Source organism: Bos indicus, chromosome 19 (genome assembly GCF_029378745.1).
Source record: "Bos indicus isolate NIAB-ARS_2022 breed Sahiwal x Tharparkar chromosome 19, NIAB-ARS_B.indTharparkar_mat_pri_1.0, whole genome shotgun sequence".
In the NCBI taxonomy this organism is placed as follows: Eukaryota; Metazoa; Chordata; class Mammalia; order Artiodactyla; family Bovidae; genus Bos; species Bos indicus.
This window is the reverse complement of record NC_091778.1, coordinates 10206175-10230729: the sequence shown is the minus strand read 5'-3', so window position 1 is coordinate 10230729 and position 24555 is coordinate 10206175. Positions and strand designations below refer to the sequence as shown.

At 40.7% G+C, this 24555-nt stretch overlaps 1 protein-coding gene across 1 annotated transcript; it reads right to left on the bottom strand.

Annotated features, from left to right (window-relative positions):
- Window positions 1–17235: 17235 nt before the first annotated feature.
- On the bottom strand, window positions 17236–23451 carry LOC109573554 (olfactory receptor 4D1-like). Its single transcript, XM_070772517.1, has 2 exons — window positions 18776–23451; window positions 17236–18458 (listed from the first exon to the last, which is right to left on the bottom strand). Exons 1-2 carry the CDS (start codon window positions 18973–18975, stop codon window positions 17717–17719), a joined length of 942 nt encoding a protein of 313 aa, XP_070628618.1. The 5' UTR covers window positions 18976–23451; the 3' UTR covers window positions 17236–17716.
- Between the last annotated feature and the right edge of the window lie 1104 nt (window positions 23452–24555).

Here is a 24555-nt window from a genome sequence, read left to right as displayed (position 1 = left end):
TAAGACTCCCTGCTCCCAGTGCAGGGGGCAAGGATTTGACCTCATGTGGGCAAGGATCCACATGCCACAACTAAGAGTTCACATGCTGCAGATAAAAGAGCCTGCATATTACAGCTAAAAAGATCTCGCTTGCTGCAATGAAAATTGAAGATTCTGCATACTGCAGCTAAGGCCCAGAGAAGCCAAATAAATACTTTAAAAAAAAAAGAAAGAAAAGAAAGATGTCTATTCAGTTCTTCTGCTCATTTTTAAATTGGGATTTTTGTTTTTTGGATGTTGAGTTGCATGAGCCATTTACATATGTTGGATATTAATCCCTTATCAGTCCTATCATTTGCAAACATTTCTTCTCATTCTCTCCGTTGGCTTTTCACTTTGTTGATGGTTTCCTTTGTTGTGCAAATGCTGAGTTTAAATAGCTTCCATTTGTTTATTTTTGCTTTTGTTCCCTTTACTTTAGGAGACAGATCCAAAACAATATTGTGGCAATTTATGTCAGTGTTCTGGCTATGTTTTTCTCTACGAGTTTTGTAGAGGATGTTCTAATTTCATTCTTTTACATGTAAGACTCCCTGGAGAAGGGAAAGGCTACCCACTCCTGTATTCTGGCCTGGAGATTTCCATGGACTGCATTGTCCATGGGGTTGCAAAGAGTCAGACATGACTGAGCAACTTTCACTTCACTTCTACATATCAGTTCAGTCGCTCAGTCGTGTCCGACTCTTTGCAACCCCATGAACCAAAACACGCCAGGCCTCCCTGTCCGTCACCAACTCCCAGAGTTCACTCAGACTCAGGTCCATCGAGTTGGTGATGCCATCCAGCCATCTCATCCTCTGTCGTCCCCTTCTCCTCCTGCCCCCAATTCCTCCCAGCATCAGAGTCTTTTCCAATGAGTCAACTCTCCGCATGAGGTGGCCAAAGTACTGGAGTTTCAGCTTTAGCATCATTCCTTCTGAAGAAATCCCAGGGCTGATCTCCTTCAGAATGGACTGGTTGGATCTCCTTGCAGTCCAAGGGACTCTCAAGAGTCTTCTCCAACACCACACTTCAAAAGCATCAATTCTTCGGCGCTCAGCCTTCTTCACAGTCCAACTCTTACATCCATACACGACAATGGGAAAACAATAGCCTTGACTAGACAGACCTTTGTTGGCAAAGTAATGTCTCTGTTTTTGAATATGCTATCTAGGTTGGTCATAACTTTCCTTCCAAGGAGTAGGCGTCTTTTAATTTCATGGCTGCGGTCACCATCTGCAGTGATTTTGGAGCCCAGAAAACTAAAGTCTGACACTGTTTCCACTGTTTCCCCATCTATTTCCCATGAAGTGATGGGACCAGATGCCATGATCTTCGTTTTCTGAATGTTGAGCTTTAAGCCAACTTTTTCACTCTCCACTTTCACTTTCATCAAGAGGCTTTTGAGTTCCTCTTCACTTTCTGCCATAAGGGTGGTATCATCTGCATATCTGAGGTTATTGATATTTCTCCCAGCAATCTTGATTCCAGCTTGTGCTTCTTCCAGCCTAGCGTTTCTCATGATGTACTCTGCATAGAAGTTAAATAGGCAGGGTGACAATATACAGCCTTGATGTACTCCTTTCCTATTTGGAACAAGTCTGTTGTTCCATGCCCAGTTCTAACTGTTGCTTCCTGATCTGCATACAGGTTTCTTAAGAGGCAGGTCAGGTGGTCTGGTATTCCCATCTCTTTCAGAATTTTCCACAGTTTATTGTGATCCACACAGTCAAAGGCTTTGGCATTGTCAATAAAGCAGAAATAGATGTTTTCCTGGAACTCTCTTGCTTTTTCGATGATCCAGCAAATGTTGGCGATTTGATCTCTGGTTCCTCTGCCTTTTCTAAAACCAGCTTGAACATCTGGAATTTCACGGTTCACGTATTGCTGAAGCCTGGCTTGGAGAATTTTGAGCATTACTTTACTAGTGTGTGAGATGAGTGCAATTGTGCGGTAGTTTGAGCATTCTTTGGCATTGCCTTTCTTTGGGATTGGAATGAAAACGGACCTTTTCCAGTCCTGTGGCCACTGCTGAGTTTTCCAAATTTGCTGGCATATTGACTGCGGCACTTTCACAGCATCATCTTTCAGGATTTGGAATAGCTCAACTGGAATTCCATCACCTCCACTAGTTTTGGTCATAGTGATGCTTCCTAAGGCCCACTTGACTTCACATTCCAGGATGTCTGGCTCTAGGTGAGTGATCACACCATCATGATTATCTGGGTCATGAAAATCATTTTTGTATGTTCTTCTGTGTATTCTTGCCACCTCATCTTAATACCTTCTGCTTCTGTTGGATCCATACCATTTCTGTCCTTTATTGAACCCATCTTTGCATGAAATGTTCCCTTGGTATCTCTAATATTCTTGAAGAGATCTCTAGTCTTTCCCATTCTATTGTTTTCCTCTATTTCTTTGCACTGATCACTGAGGAAGGCTTTCTTATCTCTCCTTGCTTTTTTTGGAACTCTGCATTCAACTGGGTATATCTTTCTTTTTCTCCTTTGCCTTTTGCTTCTCTTCTTTTCATAGCTATTTGCAAGGCCTCCTCAGACAACCATTTTGCCTGTTTGCATTTCTTCTTCTTGGGGATGGTCTTGATCCCTGTCTCCTGTACAATGTCACAAACCTCTGCCCATAGTTCTTCAGGCACTCTATCATATCTAATTCCTTGAATCTATTTGTCACTTCCACTGTATAGTCATAAGGCATTTGATTAAGGTCATACCTGAATGGTCTTGTTTTTTCCCTCCTTTCTTCAATTTCAGTCTGAATTTGGCAATAAGGAGTTCATGATCTGAGCTACAGTCAGCTCCCAGTCTTATTTTTCCTGACTGTATAGAGTTTCTGCATCTTTGGCTGCAAAGAACATAATCAATCTGATTTCAGTATTGACCATCTGGTGATGTCCATGTGTAGAGTCCTCTCTTGTGTTGTTGAAAGAGGGTATTTGCTATGACCAGTGTGTTCTCTTGGCAAAACTCTGTTAGCCTTTGCCCTCCTTCATTTTATACACCAAGACCAAACTTACCTAGGTATTACTCTAGGTATCTCTTGACTTCCTACTTTTGCATCTCAGTCCCCTATAATAAAAAGGACATCATTTTTCATTGTTAGTTCTAGAATGTCTTGTAGGTCTTCATAGAACCGCTCAACTTCAGCTTCTTTAGCATTACTGGTCTGAGCATAGACTTGGATTACTGTAATATTGAATGGTTTGCCTTGGAAACAAACAGAGATCATCCTGTCGTTTTTGAGATAGCATCCAAGTACTGCATTTCGGACTCTTTTGTTGACTATAATGGCTACTTCATTTCTTCTAAGGGATTCTTAACCAGAGTAGTAGATATAATGGTCATCTGAGTTAAATTCAACCATTCCAGTCCATTTTAGTTCGCTGATTCCTAAAATGTCAATGTTCACTCTTACCATCTCCTGTTTGACCACTTTGAATTTGCCTTGATTCATGGACCTAACATTCCAGGTTCCTATGCAATATTGCTCTTTACAGCAACGGACTTTACTTCCATCACCAGTCACATCCACCACTGGGTGTTGCTTTTGCTTTGGCTCCATTTCTTCATTCTTTCTGGAGTTAGTTCTCCACTGATTTCTTTCATTAGTGTCTTATAATTTTCTGTATACAGTTCTTTCATCTCCTTATGTAAGTTTATTCCTAGATATTTAATTCTTTTTGTTGCAATGGTGAATGGGATTGATTCTTTAATTTCTCTTTCTGATTTTTCATTGTTAGTATATAGAAATGCAAGTGATTTCTGTGTTTTGATTTTGTATCTTGCAACTTTGCTAAATTAACTGATTAGCACTAGTAATTTTTTGATTATATCTTTAGGGTTTTCTATGTACAGTATCATGTCATCTGCAAACAGTGAGAGCTTTACTTCTTCTTTTCTGATCTAGATTCCTTTTATTTCTTTTTCTTCTCTGATTGCTGGAACTAGGACTTCCAGAACTATGTTGAATAATACTGGTGAGAGTGGGCACCCTTGTCTTTTGCCTGATCTTAGGGGGAATCCTTTCAGTTTGTCACCATTGAGAATAATGTTTGCTGAAGGCTTATCATGTATGGCCATTACTATGTTGAGGTAGGTTCCTTCTGTGCCCATTTTTAAAAGAGTTTTAATCATAAATGGGTGCAGAATTTTGTCAAAGGCTTTTTCTGCATCTATTGAGATGATCATATGGTTTTTATCTTTCAATTTGTTACTATGGTGTATCACATTGACTGATTTGCATATATTGAATAATCCTTGCAATCCTGGAATAAACCCAACTTGATCATGGTGTATGAGCTTTTTGATGTGTTGTTGAATTTTGTTTGCTAAAATTTTGTTGAGGATTTTTGCATCTATGTTCATCAGTGTTATTGGCCTATAGTTTTCTTTTTTTGTGTTGTCTTTGTCAGGTTTTGGTATCAGGGTGATAGAGGCCTCACAGAATGAGTTTGGAAGTGTTCCTTCCTTTGCAATTTTTTGAAAGAGTTTTAGAAGGATAAGCATTAGGTCTTCTCTAAATGTTTGATAGAATTCTCCTGTGAAGCCATCTGGTCCTGGGCTTTTGTTTTTGTGTGAGATTTTTTATCAGAGCTTCAATTTCACTGCTTGTAATTGGGTTGTTCATAATTTCCATTTCTTCCTCATTCAGTCTTGGAGGATTGAACTTTTCTAAGTATCTGTCCATTTCTTCCAAGTTATCCATTTTACTGCCATATAGGTTTTCATAATAGTCTCTTACAATCCTGTGTATTTATGCATTGTCTGTTGCAACCTCTCCTTTTTAATTTCTAATTTTGTTGATTTCATTCTTCTCTCTTTTTCTTGATGAGTTTGACTAAAGGTTTATTGATTTTTTTTTTTATCTTCTCAAAGAACAGCTTTTAGTTTTATTAATGTTTACTACTGTTTCTTTCATTTCTTTTTCATTTATTTCTTTATGATTTCTTTGCATCTACTAATTTTGGGGGGTGTTGGTTCTGCTTTTTCCAGTTGTTTTAGGTGTAAAGTTAGGTCATCTATTTGATGTGTTTGTTGTTTCTTGAGGTAGGATTGTATTGCTATAAACTTCCATCTTAGAATTGCTTTTGCTGTATCCCATAAGTTTTGAGTTGTCGTGTTTTCACTGTCATTTGTTTCTAGAAATTTTTTGATTTCCCTTTTGATTTCTTCAGTAACCTGTTGGCTATTTAGAGAAGTGTTGTTTAATCTCCCTGTGTTTGTGTTTCTTACAGTTTTTTTCTGTAATTGATATCTAGTTTCATAGCATTGTGGTCAGAGAAGATGCTTGATATGATTTCAATTTTATTAAATTTACTGAGGTTTGATTTGTGACCCAAGATGTGGTTTATCCTAGAGAACTTTCCATGTGCACTTGAGAAGAAGGTGTACTCTTCTGCATTTGGATGGAATGTCCTGAAGATATCAGTGAGACCATCTTATCTAATGTATCATTTAAGACTTGTGTTTCCTTATTAATTTTCTGTTTTGATGATCTGTCCATTGGTGTGAGTGGGGTGTTAAAGTCTCTTACTATTATTGTTACTGTCAATTTCTCCTTTTATGTCTGTTAGTGTTTGTCTTATGTATTGAAGTGTTCCTATGTTGGTTGCATAGATATTTACAATTGTTATGTCTTCCTCTTGGACCGATCCCTTGATCATTATGTAGTGTCCTTCCTTATCACTTTTAATCTTCTTTATTTTAAAGTCTGCTTTGTCTGATATGAGGATTGCTACTTCAGCTTTCTTTTGTTTCCCATTTGCATGGAAGATATTTTTCCATTCTCTCACTTTCAGTCCATATGTGTCATGAGGTCTGAAGTGGGTTTCTTGTAGACAGCATATATATGGGTCTTGTTTTTGTATCCATTCAGCCAGTCTGTGTCTTTTGGTTGGAGCATTTAATCCATTTACATTGAAAGTAATTATTGATATACATGTTCCTATTGCCATTTTCTTAATTGTTTGGGGTTGATTTTGAAGATCTTTTTTCTTCTTTTGTATTTCTGAACTATACAAGTCCCTTTAACATTTGTTGTAAAGCTGATTTGGTGATACTGAATTCTCTCAACTTTTGCTTTTCTGAAAAGGTTTTGATTTCTCCATCAATTTTGAATGAGATCCTTGCTGGGTACAGTAATCTTGGTTGTAGATTATCCCCTTTCAGTACTTTAAATATATCCTGCCATTCCCTTCTGGCCTGCATAGTTTCTGCTGAAAGATCAGCTGTTAAGCATATGGGGTTTCCCTAGTACGTTACTTGTTACTTCTCCCTTGCTGCTTTTAATATTCTTTCTTTGTGTTTAGTCTTTGTTAGTTTGATTAGTATGTATCTTGGTATGTTTCTCCTTGGGTTTATCCTATGTGGGACTCTTTGTGCCTCTTGGACTTGATTGACTATTTCCTTTTCCATGTTGGGGAAATTTTCAACTATAATCTCTTCAAAAATTTTCTCACACCCTTTCTTTTTCTCTTCTTTTTCTGGGACCCCTATACATCAAATGTTGATGCATTTGATATTGTCCCAGAGGCCTCTGAGACTACCCTCAGTTCTTTTCATTATTTTTACTGTATTCTGCTCTTCAGAATTTATTTCCACCATTTTATCTTCCAGTTCACTGATTCGTTTCTTCTGGGCTTCAGATATTCTGCTATTGATTCCTGGGCTTCCCTGGCTCAGACGGTAAAGCGTCTGCCTGCAATGCGGGAGACCCGGGTTTGATTCCTGGGTCAGGAAGATCCCCTGGAGAAAGAAATGGCAATCCACTCCAGCACTCTTGCCTGGAAAATCCCATGGATGGAGGAGCCTGATAGGCTACAGTCCATGGGGTCGCAAAGAATCGGACACGACTGAGCGACTTCACTTTCACTTTCAGAGTATTTTTAATTTCAGTAATTGTGTTGTTTTTCTCTGTATGTTTATTCTTTAATTCTTCTAGGTCTATGTCAATTGATTCTTACATTTTCTCCATTTGGTTTTCAAGGTTTTTGATCATCTTAACTATCGTTTTTCTGAATTCTTTCTCAGGTAGTTTGCCTATTTTCTCTTCATTTATTTGGACATCTGTGTTTCTAGTTTGTTCCTTAATTTGTGTAGTATTTCTCTGCCTTTTCATTATTATTATTTTTAATTTATTGTGCTTGAGGTCTCCTTTTCCCAGGCTTCAAGACTGAATTCTTTCTTACTTTTGGTTTCTGCCCTCTTAAGGTTGGTCCAATGGTTTGTGTAAGCTTCGTATAGGGTGAGATTTGTGCTGAGTTTTGTTTGTTTGTTTTTCCTCTGATGGGCAAGGTTGAGTGAGGCGGTAATCCTGTCTGCTGATGATTGGGTTTGTATTTTTATTTTGTTTGTTGTTTAGATGAGGCATCCTGCACAGGGTGCTACTGGTGGTTGGGTGATGCTGGGTCTTGTATTCAAGTGGCTTCCTTTGTGTGAGTTCTGACTACTTGATACTCTCTAGGGTTAGTTCTCTGGTAGTCTAGGGTCTAGGAGTCAGTGCTCCCACTCCAAAGGCTCAGGGCTTGATCTCTGGTCAGGAATGAAGATTCCATAAGTGGTTTGTTATGGGATTAAGTGAGATTAAGACAAATATCCAAAAATGAGAAGCCAAGGATGAACCCCAGACAAATGACAGTTACAAAATCAGGCAAATATTAATTAAAATAATGGAATATATACATATACATCCTATGTCAATCCTAAAGGAAATCAGCCCTGAATATTCATTGGAAGGACTGATGCTGAGGCTGAAACTCCATACTTTGGCCACCTGATGGGAAGAATTGACTCATTTGAAAAGACCCTGATGCTGGAAAGTTTGAAGGCGGGAGGAGAAGGGGACGCAGAGGATGAGATGGTTGGATGGCATCACCGACTCAATGGACATGGGTTTGAGTAAACCCTGGGAGTTGGTGATGGACAGTGAGGCCATGCTGCAGTCCATGGGGTCGCAAATAGTTGGACATGACTGAGCGACTGAACTGAGCTGAACATACACACCCATGAGCAAAGTCAAAACAGTCCAACAAAAAATAAACTACAGTAGATTGACCCAGTGAACAAAGGAAATCCAAAATTTTATTTACCAGTTAAGAACAAAACTAACTAAAGCACAAACTGGAAAACAAAACTAGAGCAGGGTGCCAAGTGTGGAATAAAACAATGAAAACACAAACTAACAAATATACTGAAAGGAAAGGAAAGAAAGAAAAGAAAGAAAGAATATTCAAAGTTAATTAGAGGTAGATAAAGAAGATTTATATATATTAAATGTTAACTGTAAGGGGAAAAAACAGTAGGGAAGGCAAACAAAGGAATAAATGTAGAAAAACTATAATAGATTAAAAAATTAAAAACTAAAATTATAAAAAAGAGAAAAGTAAAAAAAAAAATGGAAGGAGAAAGAAAAAAGGAAAACTACACAGAACTGGCACCTTGTTTTAGTTTTGTTTTCCAGTTTGTGCTTTAGTTAGTTTTGTTCTGGTAGATATAATTTTGGTTTCCTTTGTTTGCAAGGTCAGTGTATTGCACTTTATTTTTGTTGGACTGTTTTGATTTTGCTTATAGGTGTATGTGTATATTCAGTCACACTTTTTATTGTTATTATAAACCTCTGCATCTACAGATTTTGCAGTTCTGTGTAGTTTTCCTTTTCTTTTTTCTTACATTTTTTCTTTATTTTTCTCTTTTTTTATGATTTTAGTTTTTAATTTTTAAAACCTACTATAGTTTTTCTACATTTATTCCTTTGTTTGCCTTCCCTACTGTTCTTTTCCCCTTACAGTTAATCTTTAATGTATATAAATCTTCTTCATCAACCAGAATTGAAAGAGACACGTGTACCCCAATGTTCATCACAGCACTGTTTACAATAGCTAGGACATGGAAGCAACCTAGATGTCCATCAGCAGATGAATGGATAAGAAAGCTGTGGTACATATACATGATGGAATATTACTCAGCCATTAAAAAGAATGCATTTGAATCAGTTCTAATGAGGTGGATGAAACTGGAGCCTATTATACAGAGTGAAGTCAGAAAGAAAAACACCAATACAGTATATTAATGCATATACATGGAATTTAGAAAGATGGTAATGATGACCCTATATGCAAGACAGCAAAAGAGACACAGATGTAAAGAACAGACTTTTGGACTCTGTGGGAGAAGGCGAGGGTGGGATGATTTGAGAGAATAGCATTGGAACACGTATATTGCCATATGTGAAATAGATCACCAGTCCAGGTTCAATGCATGAGACAGGGTGCTAAGGGCTGGTGCACTGGGATGACCCTAAGGGATGGGATGGGGAAGGAGATGGGAGGGGGGTTCAGGATGGGGAACACATGTACATGCATGGCTGATCCATGTCAGTTCAGTTCAGTTCAGTTCAGTCACTCAGTCGTGTCTGACTCTTTGCGACCCCATGAGTCACAGAACGCCAGGCCTCCCTGTCCATCACCAACTCCCACAGTTTACCCAAACTCATGTCCATAGAGTCCGTGATGTCATCCAGGTATCTCATCCTCTGTCATCCCCTTCTCCTCCTGCCCCCAATCCCTCCCAGCATCAGAGTCTTTTCCAGTGAGTCAACTCTTCGCATGAGGTGGCCAAAGTACTGGAGTTTCAGCTTCAGCATCAATCCTTCCAATGAACACCCAGGACTGATCTCCTTTAGAATGGACTGGTTGGATCTCCTTGCAGTCCAAGGGACTCTCAAGAGTCTTCTCCAACACCACACTTCAAAAGCATCAATTCTTCAGTGCTCAGCTTTCTTCACAGTCCAACTGACATCCATACATGATTACTGGAAAAACTATATCCTTGACTAGACAGACCTTTGTTGACAAAGTAATGACTTGCCTTTTTAATATGCTATCTAGGTTGGTCATAACTTGCCTTCCAAGGAGTAAGCATCTTTTAATTTCATGGCTGCAGTCACCATCTGCAGTGATTTTGGAGCCCAGAAAAATAAAGTCTGACACTGTTTCTACTGTTTCCCAATTATTTCCCATGAAGTGATGGGACCAGATGCCATGATCTTCGTTTTCTGAATGTTGAGCTTTAAGCCAACTTTTTCACTCTCCACTTTCACTTTCATCAAGAGGCTTTTGAGTTCCTCTTCACTTTCTGCCATAAGGGTGGTGTCATCTGCATATCTGAGGTGATTATTTCTCCCAGCAATCTTGATTCCAGCTTGTGCTTCCTCCAGCCCAGCGTTTCTCATGATGTACTCTGCATAGAAGTTAAATAAGCAGGGTGACAATATATAGCCTTGATGTACTCCTTTTCCTATTTGGAACCAGTCTGTTGTTCCATGTCCAGTTCTAACTGTTGCTTCCTGACCTAAATATAGGTTTCTCAAGAGGCAGGTCAGGTGGTCTGGGATTCCCATCTCTTGAAGAATTGTCCACAGTTTATTGTGATCCACACAGTCAAAGGCTTTGGCATAGTCAATAAAGCAAAAATAGATGTTTTTCTGGAACTCTTGCTTTTTTGATGATCCAGCAGATGTTGGCAATTTGATCTCTGGTTCCTCTGCCTTTTCTAACACCAGCTTGAACATCTGGAAGTTCAAGGTTCACATATTGCTGAAGCCACTACAATATTGTAAAGTAATTAGCCTCCAGTTAAAATCAATTAATTAATTAATTAAAGAAAAAAAAGGAAGATTTATATACATTAAAGATTAACTGCCAGGGGAAAAGAACAGTATGAAAGGTAAACCAAGGAATAAATGGAGAAAAAATATAATAGCTTAAAAAATTAAAATTAAAAAAAGGAGAAAAGAGAGAGAGAAAAGAAATTAGGAAACTCCACAGAATTGCAAAAGCCCAATGTAGAGGCAGAGGTTCATGCCAACAATAAAAAATGTGACTGAGAAAAAAGAAAAAAAAAGCTCAAAAGCTTAATTAGATTCATAGTGTCAATAAAATCGACAACTACAGCAGAGGGAAAAAAGAAAAGAAAGAAGTCCAAAGAATCTACAGAACAAGTCAAAACATAAGAATAATAAGTGTTTTTCTTGAGTCACTGCTGTCAGAGACCTTTCCCTCGCGGGGTGTCACAGTCCACCTTACCTCCCTGGGATGCCCTCCAACACTGTGCTGATCTCTGAACCTGCTGTGGGGGCAGCTCAGATTCTAATCTGGTCCTACTCCTGTGTGTTCTTGCCTTCGATGTCCACAGTTAACTAGTGTGCTTTCTTTTGTGGCAGCTCTCAATGTCCTTTTATATATTCCATAGACATAGTCTGCCTAGTTGATCACGTGGATTTAATCTGCAGCTTGTACAGCTGATGGGAAGATTTTGGGTCTTCTTCCTTAGACACAGTGCCCCTGGGTTTCAACTGTGGTTTTATTTCCGCCTCTGCATGTGGGTCGTCCACTGGGGTTTAGCTCCTGAGGCTGCCCTGGAGGACTTGGGTTTGCCCCTGTGAGGGCTAGGTGTGGAGGTGGTGCAGCTACTTGGGTCGCAGGGGTCTGGCAGCACCAGGTACTCGGGGGAGTTGGTGGCTAGGGAAGAAGGGAATTTAGTGCTCTAGAAGGGTATGGCAACCAGTATTGGCCAATATGCTCCAGTATTCTTGCCTGGAGAACACCCCCTTCCCTGACTGAGAAGCCTAGATGGCCACAGTCTACACGGTCGCAAAGAGTCAGACACTGCCGAAGCGATCCTGCCCATAGAGATGGAAGACTTTTTTGCCTTTGGCAGCTGTGCTCCAGTGAGAGTTGAGCGTGAAGGTGGCAAAGCTACTTGGGTTTTGGGGACCCTGGCAGCACCAAGCATGCAGGGACACGGACTGCCCCCACTGAAGGACTTGTGGCCCTCTCAGAGTCTTTTTTTCGAGCCTCTTGTAGCTGGGGCTCAGAAGGTCTCTTTGGCCAGTCTTTCTCTGTAACTATGCCTATTCAGGCACTTAAAAGGCTCCCTTGCCTGGGGTCCTTCTCTGTAGATCAGTGCACCAGGCACTTAAAGGGGCACCCTGGGTGGGGTCCTTCTCTGTAGTTCCCTGTGTCAGGTGTTTGATTGGCCAGCCTCTCTGTTGTTCAGCTGCCATAGCTGACATGTAGGGAGAGAGAGGCTATGGTAATGGCTCCACCCACTACGTGTGACTCAGCAGTATCTCCTTGCTTCAGTGGCTGCCTGACTTTCCTCCACAGGCATTTCCCACCAGTCTCCTCCCTCACATCCCTTCAATGTCTGCAGTCAACAGCAGCCCTTGCCCTGGGATTGCTCCACAATCCCTCAACTCCAGCTCCCAGCCACTGCATCTTCCAGGACAACTCTGTGTCCCTGTCCAGGGTATGTATGGCTGCAGCAAGGACTCTCTGATTCTCATTGCCTTTAGTTTGCTGCAGATTAGCTATTTCACTCTCAGCCTTAAACATTTCTCCTCTGACTCAGACAATTGCTCCGATGTGGGGATCAGAGTTCTCCCACCTGCCAAGGGCAGGTCCAGTCCTACTAACACTCCTGTTTTTCCCCCTGGTTCCTTCATCCTACCTAGTTTTGCATGGTTCTATATATTCTTTTCTGCTCGTCAGGTACTCCTGTCCACTCTCAGTTGGTGTTCTGCATGCACTTCTGTGTCTGAAGGTGTATTCCTGATGTATCCATGGAAAGAGAAGTACTCCACGTCCACCTATTCCTCCGCCATCTTATTCTCTATTTTTACTTTTTTTATAAGCAGGTAATTTTAAGTAAAGAAAATCATCCTAGCTAATCTGCATGTACCTGATTCTATAAGTTAAAAGACCTTAAGAGCAGGACTAAGCTTTCTTTGAGAAAGACAAAATCCTGGACTGCAGCTTCATAGCTAAGAATTTCAGCCTGCTCTTCCTGTTGGCCTGCTCTACAGATTTCATGCTTACCTCGCCAGTCTCACAATCAGGAAGGAATTCCTTGCAATGAATCTCTCTCTCTCTCTCTCTCTCTCTCTCTCTCTCTCTCTCTCTCTTTCTCTGTCCCCTATCTCTCTCTCTCTCTCTCTGTCTCCTCAGCATGTGGATTATTTTGAGGTGAAAACAATAAACCCAAAAGACTCAGGAAGAAAGTTTGACCTTCCTCTTCAATTTCAAAACAAATTTAGATGGAGGACCTGTTCCCTGAATGGAGATATCACCAGAAACACCTGCAAATAATGTGGGCTAACTATTGGTGGTGGTCGGAGCGGGGGATGGGGGGTGGGGGCGGGGAGGCGGTTCGGCAGGCCTAGATAGTGTCCACTCTGTGTTCCGTTGTCTCCACATGGCCCAGCAAGCATTTATTTACCAAACACTTTCTTTTCCATCTCTGTGCAAACTGTCTTTCTCCCTTTCAGAGCCCCATACCCCTTCCTCCAACACCTTCTTTTGTCTTTAGCTGAAGACAGTATTTAAGTGAAGGTTCCAGCCATTTTGTTGAGTTACTCAGTTTGCCTGGATCTCTCCCATGTATACATGTTCTCAAACTTTTATTTTCTTCTATCAGTCTGTCTCATGTCATTTTCATTCTTAGACCAGCGAGAATAACTTAATAAAGTAAAATTTTTCCTTCCCCAAATAGTATGATTTCCATATCATACTAGTCCTGTTTCTCTGGTGGAATTCTGACTGATACAACACCTTTAATGGATTGTATGTGAAGTAAACTTCATAGGTAAAGTTACTGAGGTTATTTCTCTCCTTACATTTAAATTACCCATAAGCTTGATTATTAGTACAAGTGGAATGGCAAGATCAAGGGATTAATGAGGCTATTGTTGTTAAGTTCCTGAGTTGTGTTTGACCCTTTTGCGATCTCACGGGCTGTAGCCCTCCAGGCTCCTCTGTCCATGGGATTTCCCAGGCAAGAATACTGGAGTGGGTTGCCATTTCTTTCTCCAGGGAAATTCCTGACCCAGGGATTGGACCCAAGTCTCCTGTGTCTCCTCCACTGGTAAGTGGATTCTATACCACTGAGCCACCACAGAAACCCAATGAGGTGAGAACAAGTAAATTATTCTCTGGACCATAATTATTCCAGTAGAATCATATATAGCTTTCTCTCAACAACTTTTAAGAGAGCTGCTTTCACTAATCATGTAAACAAAATAACTGAAAGGAATTTCTTGACTTGATTGTTCAGATCCTGAGTAACCTGATGCCTAACTATCTTGGCTTAATAGTAAAATATTGATGGGAGTTTTTTTAAATGATGAATGGGAATGTGTGAAAAACTAACATTAATTGAACACTTACTATTAATATGTGTTAAGTGCTGTGCTGGGTGTTCTACATTTACCTCATTGGTACACACCACGCTGTGAGGTGAATATTATGTAATTTTTGCAGCTAAAAATCTTCAGGTTGAATGATCTCCAAGGGGCTCTCTTGGTGGCTCAGTCAGTAAGGAATCCACCTGCAATGGATTCAAACCCTGTGTTGGGAAGATCCCCTGGAAAAGGAAATGGCAATCCACTCCAGTATTCACTGGGAAATCCCATGGACAGAGGAACCTGGCAGGCTACAGCCCATGGGGTCACAAGAGTCTGACACAACTTAGTGACTAAACCACCACAAGAGGAGGAAGACCTGGGGGGATCTGAGTCCCATAGCCTCACAGACTGTAATTGTCCCACTGTACTCTTCAAGACAGATTTTATTTTCTTAGGCTCCAAAATCACTGCAGATGGTGACTGCAGCCATGAAATTAAAAAATGCTTGGTCCTTGGAAGGAAAACTATGACAAACCTAGACAGCATATCACAAAGCAGAGACATCATTTTGCTAACAAAGGTCTGTCTAGTCAAAGCTATGGCTTTCCCAGTAATCATGTATAGATGTGAAAGCTGGACCATAAAGAAGGCTGAGTGCCAAAGAATTGATGCGTTTGAACTGTGGTGCTAAAGAAGACTCTTGAGAGTCCCTTGGACTGCAAGGAGATCAAACCAGTCAATCCTAAAGGAAATCAACCCTAAATATTCATTGGAAGGACTGTGCTGAAGCCGAAGCTCCAATACTTTGGCCACTGATGTGAAGAGCTGACTCATGGGAAAAGACTCTGATGCTGGGAAAGATCAAAGGCAAAAGGAGAAGGGGTGGCAGAGGAAGAGGTGGTTGGATAGCATCATCGACTCAGTGGACATGAGGGTGAGCAACTCTGGGAGATAGTGAAGGACAGGGAAGCCTGGTGTGCTGCAGTCCATAGGGTCACAAGGAGTTGGACAGGACTGAGCAACTGAACAACAACAGAGGAGATGGCCAGGACAATGGAATCAGGAAATTTGTCACAATAGGAACAATTAAAGGAATGTAGATGCTGCATCTGGAGAAGAGAAAAATTAGAGGATGAGAAAAGTATCGTCAGATAGTTAAAGGACTTTAGTGTAGAAGGGAAAATGCTGTTCTGAGGGACATTCAGATTAAACATGACAGAGTCCATTTTCTGTCCCCTCATCTCCAAACACCCAGCATGAATGGGGAAAATGTGTGAAATGGGGCAGGGAGGTAGACGTGGAGAAAGAATAAACTCAGAGCTGCCATGATGGCTTGAAGAGCCTGTAACTTTTATTTCCTGGATGGGATAGTTGCTGGGAGGGAAGCAGAAACAAAAAAGCTCTGCATTATCTTCTTAATTTCAGATCAATATTATACATTGCCCAAGACTCTCACAAAAGAAGCATACCTCAAAGGAGATAGAGTAAACATATATAAGCTTTAGAAAGATAAATGAAAAGTGGATTTGAACTTGATAGGGAAAGAACAGGGTGCAAGAAAAAGTAGAAATGCCTCTCTGGATAAGATACTGTTCAATGTGTTGAGCAAATTTAAAAGTGAATAAAGCATGGCCCCACCCTCAAGGAGCCCTCATTCCGAGGCAGGAAGTCAAAGAGAAAGGCAAAAACCCATGAGGTGGCAGCCTTGGATTGAACCCATATCTCAAATCTGGACCACTAATAGACATGGCTTTGCCCTCTCTGGCCTTGGATCCTCAACCATACTACAGGACCCTCCTCTCAGCCGTATTATGCAAGTGATGTGAAGATTAGGTTGGGAAACTAGAATAGCTTTCAGATTATCCAAGGAGTTTTTGTAGAAAAGGAAAAAAATCCAAAAGGAAATACTCTTATGGGAAATAGTTAGAAAATGTGAAAAGTGAGACCACTTCCAAAATACCACAGCAAGGAAGGAGGCAGAGAGCAGGGAGCAGAAAGAAATGATTGTTCCAGAGTTGAGATGAAAGTGCAGGCTATAATTAGATTGAGAGAACATTAAAAGGTAAGGATTGATAAGATTATTAAAGTTGGAAAGTTTAAACGGGTTTTATATAAAGAAGTTGTGCCTCCTTTACCTGAATATTTTAGGGAAATGGATATTGTGTTTAAACGGGTTTTATATAAAGAAGTTGTGCCTCCTTTACCTGAATATTTTAGGGAAATGGATATTGTGTTTAGCTTGGGGAACACTTCCTTTGCCTAGTATTGTAAAACCAAAATCTATTGGGTTGGCCGAAAAGCTCATTTGAAACTAACCTTTTCTTGGTTTGTGTCAAAAATTTTTAACAAAATACTTTCTATATAATGGAAAAAAATATAGCCAGTGTCTATGTTGGTTATCAAACATAATTACAAAAGACACATCTGAAAACCATCTCTTAAAAACCAGACCAATACCTTTGAAATGACCTAGATGTTTCCTCCTGATTGGTTGACCTGTGATAAGGAAAATTCTAAAACTTGTGTTCATCACTGCACCATTTTAAAATGTATATCTTTACCTGTATATCTTTAAGCAGTACTTGGTTTGTTTTTGAGCCTTATAAAAATGGTACCATAGTGTATATATACAATGGAATACTACTGAGCCACAAAAAGGAATGAAATTGGGTCATTTGTAGTGATGTGAATGGGTGAACATAAAGTCTATCATACAGAGTAAACTAAGTTAGAAAGAGAAAAACAGATGTCACACATTAATGCATATGTGTGGACTCTAGAAAGACAGGACAGATGAGCCTATTTACAGGGCAGATATAGAGACACAGACATGTGGACACAGTGGCAGAGAGGGCAGAAGAGCTGGGAGAGCAGAGCTGACATGAATACACTATTGTGTGTAGAACAGATAGCTAGTGTGAAGCTGTTGTGTAGCACAGGGAGCTCAGCTCAGTGCTCTGTGACCTAGATGGGTGGGATGGGAGTGGGTGGGAGGGACGGGATATAAAAATCCAACTAATGTTTTGGCCAGCCCAATATGACTAAAGTCCTAATGGAGGCTCAAAAAAAAAAAAAAAAATGAAAGTGTTGAGTATTCATCACAGATATTCATCCATAGATGAGGAACTCTCTAAGTTCTCCCTTGTGATTATTTGAGACTCTGAGTTTCAAATTCCATCCATACCTCCTGCCTCGAAATGGAGTCAGAGGAAACATCTCCTGGCCAAGCTCTGCCCCTCACTTGCTCTTCATTGTTGAGCAAGTCACTTCTCTCCTAGTTTTCTGGCTTGTTAAACTGTTTAATATGATAATAACATATTCACTGTCAGTTTTGTGAGAATGAGACAAAAGTACAGAAGTGCCTAACATCTGACACAGGAGTAGGTACATAGAAATATTAGTTTAATCTCAACTGCTGCATTCCACAAAGACTTTCCTCCACTTCTTACATGGGAAAACAAAGGTTCAGAGAGATTTGTCATTTAAATTACCTATTTTAAGTTCACTCCTTGCTGGAAATCACTAGGCACTTGCCAAATCTCTTTATGGCTGCCTTCATCTCCTGGTTCCTCAGGGTGTAGATGATGAGGTTGAGCACAGGAGTCAAGACCCTGTAGCTGATGGATGCAGCCTTGTCCATGGAGAAGGGAGTGAAGGGCTGGGTGTAGATACAGATACAGGGAATGAAGATCATAGACACAACGATGATGTGGGTGGTGCAGGTGGAAGCTGCCTTCCTCCTCGCCTGCCATGGGTGGGACCTCAGCATCACCAGGATGACAGTATAAGAGATCAGAAGGAGCAGGAACCAGATGAGGAGCAGCATCCCACTGTTGGAGATCATAAGGAACTCCAGGAGGGAGGTGTCCATGCAGGCAAGCCTCAGCATTTGTGGAATGTCACAGTAGAAGTTATCTAGGATGTTGGGGCCACAAAAAGGCAGTGGGAGCATCAGAACCAGCTGGACAATGGAGTGGACAAAGCCCCCTATCCAGGCGGCCACCACCAGCCCCCCACACACTCGAGTGTTCATGATGGTGACATAATGGAGGGGCTGGGAGATGGCTATGTAGTGGTCACAGGCTAACACTGGGAGGAAGAAGACAGTCCCACCTCCCAGAAAGGGGAAGAAGAAGATCTGGGTCATGCAGCCCTGGTAGGAGATGGTCTTGGTGTCATGCAAGAAGTCCACCAGCATCTTTAGGAAAGTGACTGTAGAATAGCAGATGTCTATCACAGACATTCTGAAGGAGATCAGCCCTGGGATTTCTTTGGAAGGAATGATGCTAAAGCTGAAACTCCAGTACTTTGGCCACCTCATGTGGAGAGTTGACTCATTGGAAAAGACTCTGATGCTGGGAGGGATTGGGGGCAGGAGGAGAAGGGGACGGCAGAGGATGAGATGGCTGGATGGCATCACTGACTCGATGGACGTGAGTCTCAGTGAACTCCGGGAGTTGGTGATGGACAGGGAGGCCTGGCGTGCTGCGATTCACGGAGTCACAAAGAGTCGGACACGACTGAGCGACTGATCTGACCTGATCTGATCTGATCTGATGACAGACTGATTTCAGAGAAGAAATACATGATTATGTGGAGCTGAGCGTCAACAGTCACTGTGACCATGATGAGGAGGGTTCCCACAATGGTGATGACATAGACAAATGGGAACACCACAAACAGGAATTTCTGGAACTCCTCCATCTGTGAGAACCCCAAGAGGACAAACTCTGACACCTGTATGATGTTCTGTGTTTCCATGGGACCTTCCCCACATGCCTAGAGAGAAACCATGCAAAATGAAAACCATAATAATTCAATCATTCTCCTTTAGAGAGTCAGGATTGAATTGATCAAAGTCACTGTTGAGTACCACTCCCAAGTGGAACTTAGAAGAGCCTTCCAAGGAGATAAATATATATTTCAAGGCTTTCACACTCATCTCCCTAACCACACCCTACATTGTATTATAAGCATTAATACATTACATTAGTTGTACAATGCTGTCCTTGTCCATGGGTCATGTCTGATTCACACTTGCTGTGTCTGTGAACCACAGGCTTCACAAATATAGTTGAACCAATCAATGGATTGATACACATGTCACCAAGTACCTATGACCACAAACATTATCAACCTAGGTGCGTAAATCCTGAGAAGATATTGAGATTAATGATTAATGAAGTTAGATAAACAGATGTTCTTCATGGTGAACATTTGATGGGCTTCCCATGGTTAATTTGCTAAAGAAAGAGAAATGTGTACTAGAAGAAATTGATGTGTACAAATTCAGAGGAAAATGTAAAGAAAAATAAGCAGTAGATTTTGGCCATAATGAAGCTGGGATGCTTAGAGTTTCTCAAATCTTCCCACATAAATAGTTCTCAAGTGGTGTTTGTTGTCAGGGGCCATCTGTGGGATAACTCAAAGCAGCCCAGGACAAGTGTAAAATCTCTTTAAATCCTCCTGTGTTATATTTTAAAACTTATGTGAATTTTCTATTAAACACATATCTCTAGATAATCTTTGGAAGTCAAATTTTGTGGCTTGTAAATCTTTGTAAGACCAAAATATAGAAAAATTGGATAGGGAAGGGAGGGGGATCGAGATGGTGGAGAAGTAGGATATGGAGTTCATCTTCTCCCACAAAAATGTTGAAAATGTATCTACAAGTGGAATGATTCATGCAGAACAGCTACTGAATGCCAACAGAAGACCTCAGGTATCCACAAAGACAAGAAAACTGGTAAATGATATTTGATTAATAAATACAAACAGGAAATCACAATGATCAAGAACATTTAAAATATATTTATTTATAAATAATACTCTACTAGAAAAAGGACAAAGGGAAAAAAAGAGTGAAATGTCACTGGCCAATATATTAAAAAGAAATAATGCAGATTATCTAGCAATCAAAGAAATCTAAATTCAAGTCAACATTTTAAAAAATCCACTTATGAAGGCATATTGAGATAGGTTTTCTCACACCCTAGTGGTAAAAGTATAAATTAATATCACTTATCTAGAATGCAATTTGTCAATCTACTTCTGGATTTTTAATATATACTAAATCTATTGCGACTTCAGGAACTTGAGCCTGTAAAAATACCAAAAATGTAAACAAACACTTATGGAAATAGATGTACAGTTCACTGTTATTTCCAGAAGACAAACAGGAAATAATCTAAAACCTAACTACAGAAAAAACAGAAGAATCTACAATAATTAATCCCCCAGTGAAAGATGCTCAGTAGCGTCTGATTCTTTGCAACCCCCATGGACTATACAGTCCATGGAATTCTCCAGGCCAGAATACTGGAGTGGGGAGCTATTCCCTTCACCAGAGGATCTTCCCAGCCCAGGTCTCCCACATTGCAGTCAGATTCTTTACCAGCTGAGCCACCAGGGAAGCCCAAGAATACTAGAGCGGGTAGCTTATCCCTTCTCCAGGGGATCTTCCCAACCCAGGAATCAAACCAGGGTCTCCTACACTGCAGGTGGATTATTTACCAGCTGAGCTATCAGGGAAGCCCTAATTGTTTCTGTTTACTGAGTTTTCTTAACATGCCCACTTTTGTCAAGGGCTTTGTAGACGTGATATTATTTTGTCTTTATAACGAGACAGAGAAGTAGGACTCTTCACATTTTGTACTCAAGAGAGTGCTATCAGAGAGGTCAGGATCATAATGGACATTACCAAACTCATACCTGGTAAGGTTTGTATTCATGTGATTGAAAAGTGAATGTTCTTCAATATTATGTCAATATTTCTTTACTCTGTAGTAATACTGTGCATCCATTTTAAATGAGCTGTTTATTTGTTGAACCATCACTAAATTGACCTAGAAAAAAATGTTGGTCAAATACAAATGTTATCTCATTAAAGTTTGGTTCAGTTCAGTTCAGTTCAGTCACTCAGTCGTGTCCGACTCTTTGCAACCCCATGAACTGCAGCACGCCAGGCCTCCCTGTCCATCACCAACTCCCGGGGTTAACCCAAACCCACGTCCATCAAGTCGGTGATGCCATCCAGCCATCTCATCCTCTGTCATCCCCTTTTCCTCCTGCCCCCAATCCCTCCCAGCATCACAGTCTTTTCCAATGAGTTAACTCTTCGCATGAGGTGGCCAAAGTACTGGAGTTTCAGCTTTAGCATCATTCCTTCCAAAGAACACCCAGGGCTGATCTCCTTTAGAATGACTGGCTGGATCTCCTTGCAGTCCATGGGACTCTCAAGAGTCTTCTCCAACACCACAGTTTAAAGGCATCAATTCTTTGGCACTCAGCTTTCTTCACAGTCCAACTCTCACATCCATACATGACCACAGGAAAAACCATAGCCTTGACTAGACGGACCTTTGTTGGCAAAGTAATGTCTCTGCTTTTGAATATGCTATCTAGGTTGGTCATAACTTTCTTTCCAAGGAGTAAGCGTCTTTTAATTTCATGGCTGCAATCACCATCTGCAGTGATTTTGGAGCCCCCAAAATAAAGTCTGACACTGTTTCCACTGTTTTCCCATCTATTTCCCATGAAGCTTGGTTATTGATACCTATAAAAAGAAAGAAAGAAAATATAGAATGGGGAATAAACATTCCTTTAGTTCAGTAAGTAAAAGTCCTAGAAGACATCTATTTGAAAAATAAACTGAGTTTTTTGGTATTAAATCTATTCCCCTTGGGGACTTCCTTGGTGGCCCGGTGGTTAAGAATCTGCCTTGCAATGCCGGGAATGTAGGTTCGATTCCTGGCTGGGGAACTAAGATCTCACATGCTGCAGAGCAACTAAGCCCAGGCACTCAACTAGAGAATCCTTGCACCACAACTAGAATGTTCTTGTGCCACAACTAAGACCCAATGCAGCCAAATAAATAAATAAATTCATTCCCTTGGATTACACTTTTCCAGAATTTTTTTCTCTAATCATTCAGGAAATTTTGCCCCGAGGCTCCACCCTGTGAAGAAAATAGAACATAGAAAGATCTCTCCTCCCTGATCCCTTCCTGAAATATGGGAAGAGCAGCAGCAAAAGCACTGATGTTCATTTTACAAGGGAATTTAATGAATATATGTAAAAATATTTCTATCGACCTGTAGACAAATATAAAACAGACTTCACTCTAAAATTATCTGTGAGGTTAATAATCTATGAAGACCTACAAGACCTTTTAGAACTAACACCCAGAAAAGATGCCCTTTTCATTATAGGGGACTGGAATGCAAAAGTAGGAAGCCAAGAAATACCTGGAGTAACAGGCAAATTTGGCCTTGGAATATGGCATGAAGCAGGGCAAAGACTAATAGAGTTTTGCCAAGAAAACGCACTGGTCATAACAAACACCCGCTTCCAACAACACAAGAGAAGACTCTATACATGGACATCACCAGATGGTCAACACCGAAATCAGACTGATTATATTGTTTGCAGCCAAAGATGGAGAAGCTCTATAGAGTCAGCAAAAACAAGACCAAGAGCTGACTGTGGCTCAGACCATGAACTCCTTATTGCCAAATTCAGACTTAAATTGAAGAAAGTAGGGAAAACCACTAGACCATTCAGGTATAACCTAAATCAAATCCCTTATGATTATACAGTGGAAGTGAGAAATAGATTTAAGGGCCTAGATCTGATAGATAGAGTGCCTGATGAACTATGGAATGAGGTTCGTGACATTGTACAGGAGACAGGGATCAAGACCATTCCCATAGAAAAGAAATGCAAAAAAGCAAAATGGCTGTCTGGGGAGGCCTTACAAATAGCTGTGAAAGGAAGAAAAGCGAAAAGCAAAGGAGAAAAGGAAAGATATAAACATCTGAATGCAGAGTTCCAAAGAATAGCAAGAAGAGATAAGAAAGGCTTCTTCAGTGATCAATGCAAAGAAATAGAGGAAAACAACACAATGGGAAAGACTAGGGATCTCTTCAAGAAAATCAGAGATACCAAGGGAACATTTCATGCAAAGATGGGCTCGATAAAGGACAGAAATGGTATGGACCTAACGGAAGCAGAAGATATTAAGAAGAGATGGCAAGAATACACAGAAGAACTGTACAAAAAAGATCTTCACGACCCAGATAATCACAATGGTATGATCACTCACCTAGAGCCAGACATCCTGGAATGTGAAGTCAAGTGGGCCTTAGAAAGCATCACTACGAACAAAGCTAGTGGAGGTGATGGAATTCCAGTGGAGCTATTTCAAATCCTGAAAGATGATGCTGTGAAAGTGCTGCACTCAATATGCCAGCAAATTTGGAAAACTCAGCAGTGGCCACAGGACTGGAAAAGGTCAGTTTTCATTCCAATCCCAAAGAAAGGCAATGCCAAAGAATGCTCAAACTACTGCACAATTGCACTCATCTCACACGCTAGTAAAGTAATGCTCAAAATTCTCCAAGCCGGGCTTCAGCAATATGTGAACCTTGAACTTCCTGATGTTCAAGCTGGTTTTAGAAAAGGCAGAGGAACCAGAGATCAAATTGCCAACATCTGCTAGATCATTGAAAAAGCAAGAGAGTTCCAGAAAAATATCTATTTCTGCTTTATTGACTATGCCAAAGCCTTTGACTGTGTGGATCACAATCAACTGTGGAAAATTCTGAAAGAGATGGGAATACCAGACCACCTGACCTGCCTCTTGAGAAATCTGTATGCAGGTCAGGAAGCAACAGTTAGAACTGGACATGGAACAACAGACTGGTTCCAAATAGGAAAAGGAGTACGTCAAGGCTGTATATTGTCACCCTGTTTATTCAACTTCTATGCAGAGTACATCATGAGAAACGCTGGACTGGAAGAAACACAAGCTGGAATCAAGACTGCCAGGGAAAATATCAATCACCTCAGATATGCAGATGACACCACCCTTATGGCAGAAAGTGAAGAGGAACTCAAAAGCCTCTTGATGAAAGTGAAAGTGGAGAGTGAAAAAGTTGGCTTAAAGCTCAACATTCAGAAAATGAAGATCATGGCATCTGGTCCCATCACTTCATGGGAAATAGATGGGGAAACAGTGGAAACAGTGTCAGACTTTATTTTTCTGGGCTCCAAAATCACTGCAGATGGTGACTGCAGCCAAGAAATTAAAAGACGCTTACTCCTTGGAAGGAAAGTTATGACCAACCTAGATAGCATATTCAAAAGCAGAGACATTACTTTGCCAACAAAGCTTCGTCTAGTCAAGGCTATGGTTTTTCCTGTGGTCATGTATGGATGTGAGAGTTGGACTGTGAAGAAGGCTGAGCACCGAAGAATTGATGCTTTTGAAGTGTGGTGTTGGAGAAGACTCTTGGGGGTCCCTTGGACTGCAAGGAGATCCAACCAGTCCATTCTGAAGGA